Source organism: Danio rerio, chromosome 15 (assembly GCF_052040795.2).
Source record: "Danio rerio strain M-AB ecotype USA chromosome 15, GRCz13ab, whole genome shotgun sequence".
Classification (NCBI taxonomy): Eukaryota; Metazoa; Chordata; class Actinopteri; order Cypriniformes; family Danionidae; genus Danio; species Danio rerio.
The window spans coordinates 17,977,732-17,997,195 of record NC_141035.1 but is presented as its reverse complement, the minus strand read 5'-3'; the positions used below and the strand labels follow the sequence as shown (position 1 = coordinate 17,997,195).

General features: G+C 34.7%; 1 protein-coding gene and 1 long non-coding RNA gene across 5 annotated transcripts in view; both read right to left on the bottom strand.

Annotated features, from left to right (window-relative positions):
• The window catches only part of LOC137487733 (uncharacterized), a 753,637-nt gene that overhangs the window by 706,907 nt on the left and 27,266 nt on the right, over positions 1-19,464 (bottom strand). The gene's annotated exons all lie outside the window — the stretch shown is intronic.
• The window catches only part of c2cd3 (C2 domain containing 3 centriole elongation regulator), a 51,879-nt gene that overhangs the window by 18,775 nt on the left and 13,640 nt on the right, over positions 1-19,464 (bottom strand). For 3 of the 4 annotated variants that reach the window (XR_015509161.1, XM_087283811.1, XM_087283812.1), the window contains exons 16-26: positions 18,382-18,625; positions 16,787-16,958; positions 16,533-16,716; positions 14,454-14,626; positions 14,226-14,361; positions 12,094-12,362; positions 11,107-11,184; positions 8,982-9,412; positions 6,061-6,259; positions 4,300-4,602; positions 1,373-1,511 (exon numbers count right to left, since the gene is read on the bottom strand). Coding sequence is in view for 2 of the 4 variants with exons in the window: in XM_087283811.1 (XP_087139937.1) it covers positions 1,373-1,511; positions 4,300-4,602; positions 6,061-6,259; positions 8,982-9,412; positions 11,107-11,184; positions 12,094-12,362; positions 14,226-14,361; positions 14,454-14,626; positions 16,533-16,716; positions 16,787-16,958; positions 18,382-18,625 (2,328 nt within the window). In the remaining 2 variants the exon portion in view is untranslated. Of the gene's footprint in view, positions 1-1,372; positions 2,252-4,264; positions 4,603-6,060; positions 6,260-8,981; positions 9,413-11,106; positions 11,185-12,093; positions 12,363-14,225; positions 14,362-14,453; positions 14,627-16,532; positions 16,717-16,786; positions 16,959-18,381; positions 18,626-19,464 lie in introns of all 4 variants that reach the window. The other variant, XR_015509162.1, reaches the window with a different exon arrangement.

The following is a 19,464-nucleotide window of genomic DNA, read 5'->3' as shown; positions in this document are numbered from 1 at the left end:
CGCAAAAAGACAAAACATTTGTGATAACAACAAAAAAATATAAAATAAGTTAATAACTGAGCCTTAAACCTGTTAAACATTCAGCTTGAACAAAAAGGAAATATATTACATTACAAATATTTAAATTATTAAAATTAATCTCGATAAATCGCATCCCAAATAATAGTTTGTTTTGACAAACTATAGGTGTGTGTATTGTGTATAATTTTTTATGTGTGTGTGTGTGTGTGTGTGTGTGTGTGTGTGTGTGTGTGTGTGTGTGTATACAGTTGAAGTCAGAATTATTAGCCCCCCTGATTTATTAGCGCCCCTGTTTTTTTTTTTCACCAATTTCTGTTTAATGAAGGAAAGATTGTTTCAACACATTTCTAAGCATAATAGTTTAAAAAACTTATTTCTAATAACTGATTTATTTTATCTTTGCCATGATGACAGTAGATAATATTTTACTTGATATTTTTCAAGACACTTCTATACAGCTTAAAGTGACATTTAAAGGATTAACTAGGTTAATAAGGTGAACTAGACAGGTTAGGGTAATTAGCCAAGTTATTGTATAACGATGGTTTGTTCTGTAGATTACCGAAAAAAAAAATAGCTTAAAGGAGCTAATAATTTTGTCCCAAAAATTTTTTTTTTTTAAATTATAAACTGCTTTTATTGTAGCCAAAATAAAACAAATAAACTTTCTCCAGAAGAAAAATATTATCAGACATACTGTGAAAATTTCCTTGCTCTGTTAAACATAATTTGGGAAATATTTAAAAAAAGAAAATAAAAATCAAAAGGGGGCTAATAATTCTGACTTCAACTGTATGTATATATATATACACACACACGCACACGCACACGCACGCACACACACACACACACACACACACACACACACACACACACACACACACACACACACACACACACACACACACACACACACACACACACACATATATATATACAAACATACAAACATACACAAATGCATGCATTTATTTGAAAAAATGCTTGTTTATACTAAGATATAAATATATATATATGTTTTTGATCCCATTTGCACACATTATGGGTCATTCTTATAGTTGAACCCTGCTTTTAAGAAAACCACAATTTAAAAATTATTTTCAACCAGCCAAAGTGGCTAGTGGGAGTGACTGTCTAACCCGACCAAAGCTGAAATCTGTTAATGTAAAGCCCTAGATATATATATATATATATATATATATATATATATATATATATATATATATATATATATATATATATATATATATATATATATATATATATATATATATATATATATATATATGTGTATATATGTATGTATATATATATATATATATATATATGTGGTCGTGTCAAATGGGTATACCTGCACTCCTGCTGGTGGTCCCACACAGGACATTCATTGTCTTTAATCAGCGCTGTGGTCACTGTACCCGTGTCATCAGCAGTGGCATAAGAAACACAACAACTTGGCAACCCTCCGCCTCTTTCAGCCAGAGGACAACCTGACATGCAAAACAGCAAACACAAGATACTGCAGGTCAGCAATAAAACGATTACCTAATTATCACACTTCCACAACTTACTGTACATTAAAAAAATAAGTTTCCTAAAATGCATGTAAAAAATATGCAAATACATCAATTAAATATGCACTAATTTGTATTAATTTCCAGCACAAAAAATTTGAACGTTGAATTAAGTCCGGTTCAAAATACTGGTTTCATTTTGTCACATATTACAGTAATACAATTTTAGAGATCTCTTTTGGGATTGGGAGTGGGATCTTTATTATCAGTCCATAATTCAGAAAATGTTACGAGAAAGATCTTCAGGCAAATAATGTATAAACATATTTCTCTGTACAAACCTTCAGAATATAGATATGATGTAAATAATGCGGTAAAGTTTAATGCATGTACTTTAAGTGTTGTTAAAGTGAGGATTTGTGATTTAATGCAGGAGCAAAAAAAAGTTTGTTTTTAAATAGGAAACTTGTATTGTAACTGAAATATACAGATACAAATTGATCAAATGTGACAAAAGAATCACTTAAAAGTCAATTTTGAATTCTTTATAATCAATAGATTGAAAAAGTAGAGTGTAATGATGTACACCTTTTGCTAAGCTGCTTTATAACAATAATCATTGTGAAAAGCGCTATAAATGAATTGAATGAAAAACACTTTATAAAAATACAGAAATGCCTTAAAACATTATAACTTGTAGGTATTTGTAAATGAGCCTGACTATGAGGTGCCGTGTAGGATTTAAATCAAACTTTGCTTACAAACACATACATAAAACACGTGTATATACACCTATAAATTACTCGCATATACACCTATACTACTGGATGTTCGAAACAACATGAATGAAACTTGTGTATATACATATTAACTTGACGCATGAATACACCCACATACACACGCACATACATATAAACTTGATCCTCACATAAACACCCACATTAACACACGCACATACATATAAACTTGCTGCATGCAAACACACCTATACACACTCGCATATACATATAAACTTGATCTATGCATATGCACCCATAAACTCTCACATAAGAATATAAACTTGATGTGTGCATAAACACCCAAATGACACTTGTGCAAACATACAAAATAAAATTCTCAAACATATATACAGTTAGTTGTGTATATACATATATGCAAGTGATTTCATATGTGTGTATGCATGAATTTTCACAGTAAAAGGAAGTTATTTCACTTTAAAAGGAAGTTGTTTAATTTCAACGTAAAAGTCCTTTGAGTGTAATAACCAAGATTATTATTTGTAATGAATCAGGTTATTGCAAACCTTAAGAAACAGAAATAATGTGATTAATAGAGGAATTACATCTGTTGAATTATGAAAATGGATTATGCTAATTCTAAAAAAAAAAAAAAAAAAAAGTTAATGCTAAGGAATGCTCCTGCAAAATTAAAGGTTTATTATGCAATTAAATTATTGGAAATGTTATTATGGTTTAATAAATATAAGGTTGCTTAAGTAATCAATTTGAATAAAATATGTTTGTTTAATATTAGTTTTTTATGTTTGTTTTATTATTGGTGTTACTATTCGTCAAGGGTTATGATACACACTTATGTCCAGTAGGGGGCAGGAATGCACTTAAGTGGGTTTTCCTGTCACCAATAAACAGGCTAATGCACCAAAATGCTGGATGCCAGCTGCTGTAAAAATATAAGTAGTTATTAAACACAACAGGATTGTCCAGATAATATATATAGCTTTTCCATGGGGGTTAACTTGACCAACATGATGAGCAGAGACCTTTAATCAGCGTTTTTTTTTTTTTTTTTTTGTATAAGCTGAATAATTAACAATCAAAATGATACCAAAATCTTGCAATTTTGACACCCACATTGTAAAAACATATAAAAAGCATAATAATTATAAAAAGAAGACTGTAGGCTACATTAACATTTGCAATAGAAAATAGGAGTTTAGTTTGAGTATACATTTATATTTATAATTCTGGTTGCTTTTTGAACGTCCTTTAAGAGTTCTATCTGTCCATTTATATTTGTGTATGTAATTACCTTATTAAATGAAAAGGTTTTAAATAAAAATATTTTTTATTTTGAATAGTCTATTTATGTAGACTAATATTTTATATAACATATGTTCATAATTTAACATATTTAATCCCTCTACTTATCACATTATTTCTATTTCATAAGCTTTGCAAATAAACAAGATTCGTGATAAACGTTTGTGAATTTTATTTATTTATTTATTTTTTGTATGTTTGCGCGAGATGTTATAGGTGTGTTTGCATGCAGTGAGTTTGTGTATGTGCGCGTGTTGTTGAGGGTGTATATGCATAGACCGTGTTTATATGTATATGTGATTATGTATAGGTGTGTTTGCATGCTGCGAGTTTATATGTATTTGCATGTAAATGTGGGTATTTATGCGAGAATCGAGTTTATATGTATATGCAAGTGTGTATAGGTTTGTTTGCATGCAGCAAGTTTATATGTATGTGCGTGTGTTAATGTGGGTGTTTATGTGAGGATCAAGTTTATATGTATGTGCGTGTGTATGTGGGCGTATTCATGCGTCAAGTTAAAATGTATATACACAAGTTTCATCTATGCTGTTTCGAACATCCAGTAGTATAGGTGCATATGCGAGTAATTTATAGGTGTATATACATGTGTTTTATTTATGTGTTGATAAGCAAAGTTTGATTTAAATCCTACACAGCACCTCATACCTGACACAAACTCTAGCCCACTCTAGTTTTTTTACCCTTCAGACTGAGATGCATGGCTCTGTCCACGGTGATGTTGGCGATGAATGTGTTCTCATTGGGTTGTGTGGATGGCGGATCCTCAGTGGTCACTTCTGATTGGATAAGTGGTTTGCTAGGGGATTGAGGTCTAGACGGAGATGTGGTGGCGAGGTCTTCATTCAGGTCTTCTTCTCCTGAGCTGTGGAGTTGCTCAATGACTTGAGGCTCAAGGATGAGAGAGTCTGTGGTTACGGTGATGTGGACTCTGAGAGCAGCCCCACACAGGTTTACTGCTGAGCGCTTGAACAACGGATATACACCTGAGAGATAGAGAAAGAGAAACCAGCGTTGGTCAGGAGAGAGAGAAAATTTGTTTATAAAAATCTGCTACAAAAATTTGGATCACACTTAGCTTATCATGAAAATTATGCTATCGGGGTAGTAAATTATATTGTTTACATTTATTGTATGTACAATCTGCAATCATTTCAATTCTGTTTAAAACTACACTCACCGGCCACTTTATTAGGTACACCAATCCAACTGCTCATTAATGCAAATTTCTAATCAGCCAATCATATGGCAGCAACTCAATGCATTTAGGCATGTAGACATGGACAAACAGAGCATCAGAATAGAGATGAAAGTTGATTTAAGTGACTTTGAACATGGCATGGTTGTTGGTGCCAGACGGGCGGGTCTGAGTATTTTAGAAACTGCTGATCTACTGGGATTTTCAACCACAACCATCTCTAGGGTTTACAGAGAAAAAGAAAAAGAGAAAATATACAGTGAGCGGCAGTTGTGTGAGCGCAAATCCCTTGTTGCTGCCAGAGGTCAGAGGAGAATGACCAAACTGATTTGAGCTAATAGAAAGGCAACAGTAACTCAAATAACCACTCGTTACAACTGAGATCTGCAGAAGAGCATCTCAGAATGCACAACACGTCCAACCTTGAGGCGGATGGGCTACAGCAGCAGAAGACCACTGTGGGTACCACTCTTGTCAGCCAAAAACAGGAAACTGAGACTACAGTTCACACAGGCTCACCAAAAATGGACAATAGAAGATTGAAAAAAACATTGCCTGATCTGATGAGTCTTGATTTCTGCTGCAGCATACAGATGGTAGGTTCAACATGAAAGCATGGATCCATCCTGCCTTGTATCAACGGTTCAGGCTGGTGGTGGTTGTGTTATGGCGTGGGGGATATTTTCTTGCCACACTTTGGGCCCATGAGTACCAATTGAGCATCGTGTCAACACCACAACCTACCTGAGTATTAATGCTGACCATGTCTATCCCGTTATGACCACAGTGTACCCATCTTCTGATGGCTTCTTCCAGCAGGATAACGCGCCATGTCATGATGCGTAAATCGTCTTAGACAGGTTGAACTGAACATGACCATGAGTTCACTGTACTCAAATGGCCTCCACAGTCACCAGCTCAATCCAATAGAGCGTCTTTGGGATGTGGTGGAATGGGAGATTTGTATCATGGATGTGCATCCGACAAATCTGCAGCAACTGCATGATGCTATCATGTCAATATGGACTAAAATCTCTGAGGAATATTTCCAGTACCTTGTTGAATCTATGCCACAAAGAATTAAGGCAATTCTGAAGACATTCAAATAAATGCAATAAACGGAAAGTCATCTAAAACTGTAATACAATTGTTTTTGGTACAATAAATTTAAAGTAAAAAATGCATTGAAAAAAGGAAACAAATTATCCATTTGAGAGTAAATAACAAAAATAGCAAATATCTCTACCACTGATAGTCTGATGTTGCTTCAAGCTTCCAGCAAGAGCAGAGAGATCCACGAAAGCAGAGCCCACTAGACGGTCTGCATTATGCGGTCGGACCCTCTTCTCCTTCCCAAAAGTGACCCACAGCTGCACCTCCAGCTTCTCCTCCCTCAGGTACCAGTGCAGGGGTCGAGTCCTCCTCAAGATCACACTTCTGCTCCTCTGAAACAGTCAACATTACATTTTTATGTTTAAGCTCATAAACAAAATAAATATTTTTTTCAATTAAGTTTAAGGACTTTATTTTTAAACGAATAACATTTGCTCATTTTTGGAAGTATTTAAGAACACGTTTTTTAAGCTCATCCCCCAACAAGCTCATAAATAATATTCTCTGCTTTAAAAGGAAAAAAAAACATACAATAAAAGTGCGTAACAAAAAGCATAAACAAACATAAATAAAGCCTCAACTATTATAAAAAAAATGTATACATCATTTAGTTTTAAAGTTTCATGTGTTTTTGTTGAAAGAAAAAAAAGCAATATATATATATATATATATATATATATATATATATATATATATATATATATATATATATATATATATATATATATTAGCGCTGTCAAAATTAACACGTTAACGCATGCGATTAATTTTAAATAATTAACGCGTTAAAAATAATTTACGTAATTAACGCAGTTCAGGTTTTTTTTTTTACTTCCTGTTGTGGTGGACGTGTGTTCAACATGCAATAAATGTGGATAAGACCAAGGAAGCACTTTTTGAAGGCAAGTTCCAGTATTAAACAATTAGTTGCATCACAAGTTATCCAAAGTTTTATGCAATTTCGGGTGTTTCATTATTAACTTTCGACATCTGTTGTAAGTTGATACCGCATGGCGAACAGAAAGAAAATCCTCCGCATTTCGTGAATCGGAGTTCCTTTAAGGTAAGGTTTCTTTTAAGGCTACACGGTAGAATTTTAATAAGAGTATTATCTTAATCATATTAAAATCGGAGTATTGGTGTCTTATGTAAATGTACTCAGAACGTCTGGTGAAGTCGCGAGCTGTCAAAGACAGGGCATTACTCTGCCTTTCAGCATGAGCCCTCCAAGTTTAGCGTGTTTCCTCATTAAACGCAACGAAAGCGTATGCTTCGCGTTGTTGTGTCAGAATCCTAGTGTAATTACAGTAATACTTTAGGATGCCTAATCAAGGACGCTTAGCAAATTTGATGAATGTGATCATGCGTGTTGAATCTGAGGGGAGTCGCTCCAGTATGGAAGGCCGTTGGGGCCAAAACGTCTGCAGCGCGTTGTGTGTGTCTGTGTGTGTGTGTGTGTGTCTGTGTCAGGCTTGTTGAGGGGTGTCAGGGGTGGAGTGAGTGATGTATCTGAGTAGGGGCGAGAGGGGTGTGCAATGTATTTAACAACCGGTTTGCAAGAAATTATCATTCATTTGCAGGCATTTGGGAGTCTCTGTGCACTTGCAGGATACTCCTAGTCTTAGCAACTGGATGAATGTAAAGGAGGATTAAGCAAAATTGTTTCTACTCTATAATTAATGTTCTCAACTCACAGCAATAAAACTTTACAATGAGTGCAACGGTTTGTATTCTATAGTTTATTATTATAATTTTTCATTTTCCATATCTGCAATTCCTGTATTTTGGCATTTTTTTGCAGTCCACTTAGAATCCAACATGGAAATCAATGTTTTCTTTATTGGCATTGATTGTTTCGAAATTTAAATGTCATTAACATACCTGTGTTTTAATTTCTGTAATAAATATGGCCGTCAAGCCAGGATCTTGATGGTTTATTGTGGGTATGTTGTTTACATGAAGAAATCTGTGTTACAAGTTAAACAAAAATTCTATTTAAAAAAATATTTTCTTGCGTTTACATTAATTTTACATTTAAATAGGCAAAATTACAAGTTTCAGTATTTTAAATGCGATAAATTTTTTTAGAAAGGTGCGATTAATTAGTTATTTTTTTTAATCGATTGACAGCACTAATATATATATATATATATATATATATATATATATATATGTATTTGCAAAACATGCTTTATAGCATTGCCTTTACCAAACCCTTTGAGTCCAAATGCTCATTTGAGAGGGGTCTGGATGCAAACCCAGTGCAATCTAAGCTGCATCCAAAGCTTTTTAATGCGCTCACCTAACCCCACCTTTAACCGAGGTGGTCTTACATCCCAGTAGGTCTGGGCCTGCAGTAAATGCCCAAGTTTCCTTGTATTGCTTGGTTTTGTAAAGGCAATGCTATAAAAAATTTTTTGCAAAGATTTATAGTTTTTTATGCACTGCTTGATTTTTATGTGCAGTTCTTTTTTTGTTTGCAAATTTAATTTTTATTTCTCAAAAATAAATGCAATTTTTAGATATTTGCATTTATTTATTTTTTGTTCTACTTTATTTATTGTTCGCAAAACTTTCTTTTATTTTTCTAGTATATATATGGCCCTAGATTGACTCCATAATACTTCCTTATTCTGTCAACTAGAAGTGTAAACACAATTCTCTGTGTGTTCCAAATGGGATATATATGACCACTATATTGAAGTGTCATTTCAAAGCGAAGTGCTCAAAACTGGGCACTTCAAAGGGCCCTTCGGAATGAAGGATTTTAAAGGGTTCAACTGATGGACACTTCAGGCACCCACGATTCTTTGTGCAGTTCTTTTTTTTTTTTTGCAGTTTCTATAACAATGAACATACAGAGGCAAAAAAAAAAAAAACAGTAATAACATAAAAAACAAAAAGTAGTTAGACATAAATATTTTTTTTAATTTAGGTGTAAATCTAAACAATAATAATAATAATAATAATAGGTTTAAGGCTTTATAATAACGTTCAGTTTGTTTTTTCATTTACTTTAAATGTATAAAGGTTGACCCATTTGCACATCCCTACCTGAAATGCCACTGTGGCCAATCCCTCGTCTCCATGGTTCTTGTCTGCGACGGGGTGTCTGAGCTCAGAACTGAAGGTGTGCTGCTCATATAGTTTGTATCTGTAGTAGCAGTAGGTGGATCGCTGTAGGTCTTCATGTCCAGGCAGCAGCAGGCAATGAATGGGCAGCCATGCTCTGGGCATTGAAATGGAAAATGTTAGAGACTTTGAGTGTGCTTCTAAAGCATCCTCATCCTCAGTGCTGGCCTCGTCTTCACTGTGTTCCTCTATGTCCCATCCGAGACCACGAGCTGAACTGAGGACTCGCTCTCTGTCTGCATGATGGGAGAAACTAATGGAGATTTCAAGGCCTCCAGCCGAAGTCAGACCGTGAGATGATGATAATGATGATGTGCTCTGAGGAAGAGAGAGACTGTACCAGCCAGATATGCCTGTAAATGGATTTTAAAAATGACAAAAATTATATAAAATACTATATTTCCATTATAATTCAGCTTTGAGACAAAAAAAAAAACAATTTCAAAACAATTTTACATTTGAATCCAATTAAAGGTGCGGTATGTTAGTTTGACACCCAGTGGTTGAACTAGGTATTGCAAGGCTGGTTCAAAACACACACAAGTGCAGGTTGCCAGATTGACGACAACAACAAAAGTGTGCCTAACTATTGAGCCTAAAGGCAGATTTGAGTAGTGTTCGAAATAAAAGCAATGGCACACAAAAAAAACAAAATTTTCAATATTACAAGAATTTTTTGTCCTAACCAACACCTGAAATATTTGTTTTAGAAACTGCTGGTATTTCTCACTGGTGAACAACAGGATAAACTGTGATCACCTCAGGTACATCTCATGTGCTTTATTCAATGTTAAATGCAAATAATGAGTGTTTGAGTGCCATTTTACATGACATTTTTACATTTGTTGCCATACTACTAAAAGCAGCAGCAGACGTCAGATCTTGAAAATAAACCATTAAAACTGAATTTTAGATTTGTGAAAACCAACATATATCCGTGATTAAGCATGTTCATTTAATACTGTTAAAGAGGTTTAATATGTATTTATTAGATTATTAACCTTAAGCATCTCGTTGGAAAGCAGTAAGTGCATATTCTGTACTTCTGAATGGCTGTATTTAAATTTCTGTCATGTTTTGTATGGTGAAAACAGTTAAATTACATATCACTGCAAATCTCTGCAAGTAGTGTTGTTAGGACACAGGGTTACAATGTAACCTGCTCACCTAATGTTTATGTTTGTATTATTTATATTATTTGCTAATTAATGACCTCATGTGGTATTCTGAATCTGAGTCTCATTTCGGAGTCTGCTACCATCCACCTGGTGCCATATTTAGGTCACAACATACGCTGTTTTCCAACAAGGCAACCTGGGGTACTGAAATATAATTGGCTAAAGTGGCAATGGGACAAAATACAGACGTTTAGCACGTAACTCACATTTTCAAAGCAGAATATCTGACTTCAGCACTGTTTTTCAGATAAACAAAAATGTTCACTTGACATGTTTCTTAAATATCTGCAAAGATTTTATGGTATTTTTATGTTTTAGAAGAGTCAAAAACTTACATACAGCACCTTTAATTATTAATACTTTCAATAAATAAATAAAAAAGATAAATAATAAAAATATTTATTAAATATTATTTCAGTTAAACAAAATGTATATTTCTATTCATACTTTTTTATATAAAAGTACACAGTCACATTTTATTTTAAGGTACAATTCTCGCTACAAACATACCACTAATTAAGACTTTTAGCTCAATAAACTACTAATTAGCTGCTTATTTATATTTTGTAATTTACAGTAGTAGTTGAGTTTAGGTATTGAGCAGGATTAGCGATGTAGAATAACATAATACTTTATAAGTACTTTTAATCATTTAGCAGACACTTTTGTCCAAAGTGACTGACAATCGAGGAGGCATTTTGCAAATCAAGAACATTTAGTGCTAGAGTAAGAGTACTATTAAGCAGCCAATGTCTTATTAATAGACAGGTAATAAGCCAGAAGTTAAGAATTGGTACCTAAACTAAAGTGTTTTCCAAAGTATCTAAATTCTGCAATACAACACAACATTATAATCAAAACTTTCATACCACTTCTTTTATGAATCAGATCTGCAAGCTTAATTTTCACGGTTCCCAAGACAATGTCCTTCGATCTTGTATCAACCACTACAATGAAAAGAAACAAAGTAAACAGTATTTACAATTACAGCACTGAAATGGAGCGATCACACAAAAAGATAAGCGTTACGACATAACTTAGTTTGTTTGATTTGAGCTAAAATATCTAAGACAATAAAAGAAACTGACTGCACTTTAGGGAGTCAATAGTTTTCTGGAGCAGCGAAATGTAGAATTTACATATAGAAACAACACTAGCTTTAGCTCATTTAAAAACATGTTCAGTTATATGTAAATACAATATAGAATACAATTTACGGTTGTTAAAGAAATACTGAATAGCAAAAAACACCTTTGCAAATTGTCATATTGTAATTTTTTTATTAACTTGTACCTCTCTTAAAATGTTGAAAACTCTTGAATGAATCCAGTCCATATTAAGTAAAACTAATTGATTAAATGGAGAAAAAGATTAGCTAGTATTGTATGCAACAGACCAATATTTATATCAGAATCGTTAAAATTGTTATTCACTTTAAAAAAGTTGGATTCCACACAATAAATTTTTGTGTTGGGACAACATGAAGAAATTAAGTTAAATGATCAGTTTTACAAATTTAAGTAGAATGAACAGAAAACAATTAAGTTGTCTCAAAAGAACCTCAAGAATTGTGTTGTTTCAGCTCATTTTAAACAAGTAGTTTGAACAAACATCCAATGCCTTTTTTTTTGCGTTGGCCAACAAAATTCTCTCAGTGCATCACTAGGTTTAACTAATTGTGTTTTACAACGTAGAACTACACACATTCTTAGATATTTTGTAATATGAGGTTATATAAATAATCATTGCATTTTTTGGAAACATTTGCTGCCTAAAGAAATTCAAACAGCATTAATGCAAGAGCATTAAGAGAAAAGATGTGAGTGTGTCTACTGTCTAGATGTTGTTCAACTCACTTTTGCGTGTGTCTCTGTTGAAGACGGTGAAGATAGCCACAGCATCCTGCAGAAGTTCAGCCAGACTGACGCTCTCTCCACTGTCTCTCTGCACCAGCAGGTTACAGCAGAACTCAGTGTGATGCTCAAACTCTGGGCAGAAGCTCCTGGCTGCCACACGTGTGCTACGAGACTCACTGTCCGGCAAGAAGGAGAGCTGCACAGTGATGAATGAGTTCAGGCCCACTTTAGAGTAATAGTCCAGCGAGCTGTCTGAGTCTGCAAGAGCTCTGAAAAACAAAACAAAGATGATGTGAAAAAAATGCTAGTTAAAAATTAGCACTAATATATATTATTTGTGTTTTAAAAATTCTAATTTTATTCAAAACTGTCAAAGGCCACATGTTGAAGGCACTACCCTACTGTCTTTATGCACTTCCTGACCATTAGGCAAGGTCCCAACGACTGTGGCTTTGTCTCCATTTAAATCTGTCAGGCTGATTAGATTAACACCTGTGAATTGAACTGTTTTGCTGATTAGCAGCTAACTCTTTTAGAATTTTAACCGCTCTCTAAAATAAAATCTGACATGTGTCTGTAACGAGTGAAAATGGGGTGTGGCTCCTTTAAGAGAGTTTGCCATCGTGTGTGTGTGTGTGTGTGTATTTATGTGTGTGTGTGTGACCTGTCTGTAGACGCGTGTAACACGAACAGCCCATGTGCGCAGGACTGATGTTTATTTTTATTTTTCTCTGATGCTTGGATTAAGTTATTTGCTGTACAGTGACGCTGTTGACAGAAGAATAAAGCACAAGATGTGAGATGAGACCTGTGTGAGCCTTGATTGATTTTTCTTCTGCTACACAAGTTAGGCGAGCTCTCCTGTATTTTTTTAACTCAACGCATTACATGGCATCTTTTACATATATTCTGAATATGCATGTGTAAGTAATATGAATCGTTCTCATATCTTTTGCGAGTTCATTATCTGAGATGTAAAACACATGGAAAAGCTGCCTATAGAGAGATACGCATGTGCTGGTGAAGAGTGTGTGTGTGTGCGTGTTTATAGCAGTTTAACTGATAAATATGAATTTGTAGCTAAATTGTTAGCGATGCCAAACAGCATTTCCCATTTTACATCTTTGCAACAGCATACAATTAAGGCTAGACACTGTGCATGTCATAATTAATTTTAACAAATAAAAACACTTACAGGTTGTGGCCTCAGGGTCCACATCTTCTGCTTGTGGTAGCTGCTCCTTCTTTGAGGAGATTTTAACCGAATCCAGCACTGAACTGGGACAGATTCTGGAAGCTGTTTTTTGTCAATTCATGCTTGCTATGTATTTTATAATTCTCTGGAACTTAATTAATATTGAACTGTAAGCACTTCTGTCTTTGTGTCGTGTCATTTAGAAGCCCAAATACAGAAACAGAAGAAGCTCAGTGGAAATAGCAGGACGGCATTTTCTCCCTCTGCTGTAACATTACAGCGCCTCTGGACACAGCCCTTAACTACACAATGTGTGCGCGCGGTAAAAGTACGTTTGTGATTTCACAGGCCCGGAAGTATTTTTTGTAGTCCCTAAATTCATTCATTGTAGGCTTTGCTAAGCTAACTCTGTAAAAAACAAGGTCTCCCTTTGCATTGAACTTTGAGCTTTTTACATACAGAGATGCTGTTTATGTTCACACAGCTACATTATACATCAACTAAAGTTTAAAATATGATATTGTAGTGGACCACCCCTTTAAGATCCAACAGTAAGATTAAAAGGTAGATGCTGTAAACATTACCTTTTCTGTCTTTTAAAATATTACTGATAGCCAGTAGGAAATAAAAATAAAGCATAAACAGTCAAATAAGTACATATGTCAGATTTCATACTATTTTAACACACTGTGCAATGAATGTTTTTAAGATTATTCATTTCTTTTTGAGATTTTAAATTGGTTTATATTTTATACGCATCAACATTTTTTATATGTTTATAAAATTACAAAAGCTTATTTATTATATTCGGTTTTTACAGTGTTTTCTGATGCTTTTTAATGTTCTTGCCGGGTGCCAATGTAATGTAATTTCGTTCTGCATAACTGTGATGTTTTGAATGACAAAATAATGGAAACTGAAACTAAGATTGACTCACTTGGCTGCAGCTTGCAGTCCAGCGGCTCTATGAATCTGCACAACCAGTGTTACTCTGCGGGAGGGAACGACACCACTCTTCAGTCCCACACTCCTCATTGGTCGAGACTTGTACTGAACGGTCACTTCAAGCAGCCCTAAAGACAAGCAGAGACAGAAATAGATACGACTCAGATTGATGTTATCCTGTCTATGCCCTCTGTTTTGAGAGAATTTGATGCACGGGTACCAGGTGGCTGGGGTTGCGCATCTACAGGCCGGTCGGTTCTTGGTATCAGAGGAAGGGAGAAATGTTGTGCCTCTGTCTGGCCCTGTTTCTGCATGGTCACCATGGCACACAGCTTGGACATGGGCAGCAGTCCTCTGGCTACAAGCTGATCTCGAACGTTTGGGTAATAATACCTAAAAATGATTTTTAACAGTAAACAAGTCTACAATCAAGCAAGTAAATAATAAAACAATACTACGAAATAAAAGACTTTTAAGATTTGTTTGTTTACTTTTATATTATCCAATGAAAAAAAATAGACATTTTGGGCTCTATTTTGACGATCCATGCGCAGAGCGCAAAACGCAGGGCGCAAACGCTTTCAGGGCGTGTCAGAACGCATTTTTGCTAATTTAAGGACGGGAAAATCCGCTTTGCGCCATGGCGCATGGTCTAAAAGGGTTGAGTTTATTTTCTTAATGAGTTATAGGTGTGTTTTGAGAATGAACCAATTAGAGTCTCATCTCCCATTCCCTTTAAGAGCCAGCGGCGTCGCGCCATAAGAGCATTTTGACGTAAAGTAAGTTCACTTTAGCTTTTGCTTTCGTGGTTAGGGAAACCTTTACGCACAGACATCAATTAGCCTATTAATAATTAATTTTGTTTGTTAAGCGCAAAGATTTGTTTCAAAACTATTTCCAAATTCAGTTCTAATTTCTAGCAAACGAATAAATGAACAATAATAACCAAGTGTGGTCAAAATACTGAGTTATTTCCAAATACACCTGCCATGCCCCATATGGTCTAAAACCTGACAGGTGGACAAATCTAAGCTTGTTTTTAATAAAACAAATATAAATATGGATATAATAAATAATACTGCTAATAATAATAACAACATTATACAAAAGCAAATTGAATGAACTGAAAAAGCCTCCCGAGATGAAGAAAGTAAGGGAGTGGTTTTAAAATCTTCATGTAGGCTAGAAATTAATATGTTTTGTAATATTTCATTTATATTTATAACCTGTATATATCCTTATATATATATACACATCCTTAAGATATTATATATTTTTCATATGGAAAGATATTTGCGTATTGCTCTGCATCTTGTTTGTAGTGTATAAGCCAGGCGCACTTTGCGCCAGACAATAGACAGACTTTGTTCTGGTCTAAAGAACAGACTATTTACAGTTTCTCAAAATAGCAACGCGCCAAAACACGCCTGCTTTTTTAGACCAGAACACCTATGGGCGCACATTTGAGCGCAAATGCGCTCAAAATGACCCTATATTGCGCCGCGCCTTGCGCCACATTGCGCCGGGTGTATGATAGGGCCCTTTGAATTCCTAAAATGAAAAGAGGGATGGAGATGCAACCTTAAAACGATTGTCAATTAAAAGGACCCATTTAGTAACGTTAAAAATGAAAAAGAAAATAAATAAGAAAACATCACTAAATAACAAGCATGTGTTATTCTCAAAAAGCTCAATGAAAAAAAAAACACATAAATCATACATTTCATAGTAATATTATGATAACAAAATAAAAAGAAGATACCTTTAATAAATAAACTAATGAAAATATTCCCAAAAAATTATTCTATTCCAAATAAGCAAATAAGTAATTAAATTTCAAACAAAAAATATAAATAATTTATCTTTTCGCTGTTGGAAAGTGTCAACTTGTATTTATATGTACAAATTTTCTTTTTGTTTTTCTTTTTGCATTTATTTCTTTATGCATTTATTTCTATTATTATTATTAATATTAATATTATTATTATTATGTCTCTCCATACACATTTAATTTCAGACTGAATTATTGACAGCTGGATATTCTGGGTAAGAGTTGTGTGGTTTGTGAATGTGTATACTTGAAAATCAATACAAGAAATATTAAAACCAAATGCATTTTATTTTTTTATTTAATACAACTAAAATTGAAATATTATCAAACAAAAGAGGCTCTTCCTTGAAATGCTAAAATGTAAACAAACAAATAAATAAAATAATATATATATATTTTTTAAATTAGGGATCCACGTTATCATAAATGAATGAATAAAAGAATAAATAAACAAACATCAAACAGTACCTGCACCAAACTTCAAACTGCACTCCTCCTCCACCCCTCAGTCCCTGATGGGCCAGTGAGTTTAGCAGTAGCTTTTGCACTGGGACGTCAGGCGGAGCCAGCAGGACGTGAGTCTCATTGTGTCCAAACACAGGGTCGGGCACACAGAGAGTGGTCTCAGAGCGGAACGCTTTCAAGTCCACGTCTGTGCAAAATACAGCTGGTTAAACTCAATCAAAGGTTATATATATACAGTGAGCAAGGAACCAGCTTACGGCTCTCGACAGCATGTGTGTCCATGTCCTCTCTTGACTCATTCTGGGCAGGAAAAGAGTACTGGATATAGCAGTCGGCTTCACCCCATACTGTGGACTGCAGAGGCATCAGACCCTTTACTCTCTCGACCCGGACCATGAACACATGCTCAAGCAGGACATCTGAAGTGGCCTAAAACAATATTCATCATACATTAAGGGTCCATTTTAATATGGGACATTGTTTTTAAGTTGTCAAATAAATATATGGTGGCCCCATAACGTGTCTGTGCAGTTTCAGTTCAAAATACACCAACGATCAATTTTTAAGTCTGTGTCTTTAAATGCAAATGAGCTGCTGCTTTCCAGAAGAGGGCGGAGCTTTAACCACTGTTCTGACACTCCAGAAACGACAAAACAATCAAATCTCACACAGACAAAAAGCCAAAAGGATTATTTTCCATGTCATCAGTGGCTTAGATGTCAGGAGTCTATGGAGACTGCCATGGTCATTGGTGCATCCAACAATAGAAATGGTGATGTTTTCTGGCAGAAAGAAACAGACTATAACAGACTCTGGCTGTTAAATAGTGAGTAAACAAAAATGCAGACTACTGCAGTGGAGGTGTAATAAATTGCAATTTTCAAGGTCCTATAGACTGAAAATCTGGAGTTCGTTAATTATTAAGAATAATAGGAGCTTGGCACATAGAAATTAAATACCCTATTAAACACTATTAGAATTAAACACTATTGTTGGCTAGCTCTTATGTGAATTCTCCAATTACAAAATCCTGGTGAAAACCAGGCCAATCAGATCAAAACACAGTCTGCACATGGGATTATTATTATGCATCCCCCAAGCTGCGCTCGATTAGCCATAATGCTTCCAAATGAGATTCAAACAATGATCACTTTCCCCTCATTTTTAAGTTTATCCAAGCTTGAATTACACTTTGTATGTCAGATTCTCATTTTGAAAACAAGACTGGCATTATAGAGCTCCCAGATAATACAATTAGTCAATGAATATCTGCTCTAACGTCACAGTTCATTGTCAGAATGCAAAATTTTTGAAAGTTGGATAATACATTTATTTAAGTTAAGGCATATTAATTCCTGCACTGTTCACATGCTTGTAAAAAACAAAATACAACTCTAAATACATCTCTGACGGCCTCTTTTGTTGAGTATAATTATAATATAGCCTTTATATCAACCATAAGGAGCAAATTTTCATTTCATACACTCACTCCTAGCTAGAATAAACCTATCCATCACTTCAGCTGAAAAGATTATGATTTAACAAGGTATCTAGTCAATATTTTAGGAGAACTGAAGTATGGTAATTTTGTATGTGTATTTCAGAGTATGTCACACTATGTGAGTGTGAGTTTGTGTGTGTGTGTACGTGTCAACGTCAGGTAATGACATGAGCTGCAGAGAGTCTTAGACGAGCTCATTGATATTTATGACTATTATAAAACCAAGCTTTTTATTATATATGTAATTCCTGCAGATATAAATGAGCATATAAAACCTATTTAAATCTAAAATGTTAAAATATTCATATAAATATCTTAAAGTACATGCATTCTATCGCAGCGTAAACTTGCCTTGGCTTCTGTGTGTGGCCGGTGGTCTAGCATGTGTGCTGGTCGAGGCACTGGTGTGTCGTGGCTCAGCTCGTCGTCCCTCATCCGCTGCAGGGCCATGACCTGCTGTGCTTGACCCATTGCTAAACACACCCTGAGGTTTCCTCGCGTGCTGCCACTAAATACATCCACCACAGGCATATAACTGTCCACTCCAACCACTGGATACTGAGACTGCAGGAGCAGCTCCGAGATCTTGGGGTCTCTGAAAAGAAAAAAAGGTTAATTACAGATCTATGTTCTGTTGTTATTTCATTCATTAATTCATTCATTTTCCTTCGGCTTAGTCCCCTAGTCATCAGAGGTTGCCACAGCTGAATGAACCGCCAACACACTACGGCCAATTTAGCTTACTCATTTCACCTATAATGAATTTCTTTGGAAAGTGGGGGAAACCGTAGGAAACTGACGCAAAAACTCTACACAAAAATGGCAATTGGTCCAACTGAGACTTAAACCAGAGACAGCACTAACCACTGAGCCACCGTGCCACCTGTTGTTATTTCAGTTTGACTAATATACTTATATTTAGAATCAGCTTTAAACATTTATTCTGGGCATTGTATATGTACATTTACACACATTATGGCTTCACAATATCTCATTTTCACATCAATATCACAATATGTGAATCTGCCATAGACACATCGCAGGATCTTCAATGTTAAATTGGAATTATAATGACCAGGCACCATACACTGCAAAAAATGATGGATTCCACACAATTCCTTCATGTTCCAGTTAACTTTAAGTGAATTAAGCATAAAGCAATTAAGCTTACCCCCAAAAAACTCAAGAATTGTGTTAAACCAGCTTATTTAAAATAAAATGTTTAAAAAAGCAGCTGAATAATTTTTTTGAGTGTAGTTCAGGACACATGAGATTTGTGGAGTCGTTGTAATGTTTATTCCAAACAGAATGAAATATTTTCATTTTAGATGCGTTTTTAAGGCCTGTGTAAGATTTCAAGTGAATTTAAACCATTTAAGCATAAGAAATGTGTAGCTTTAATAGTGATTAATTGTATTTAATTATTCATGCAAT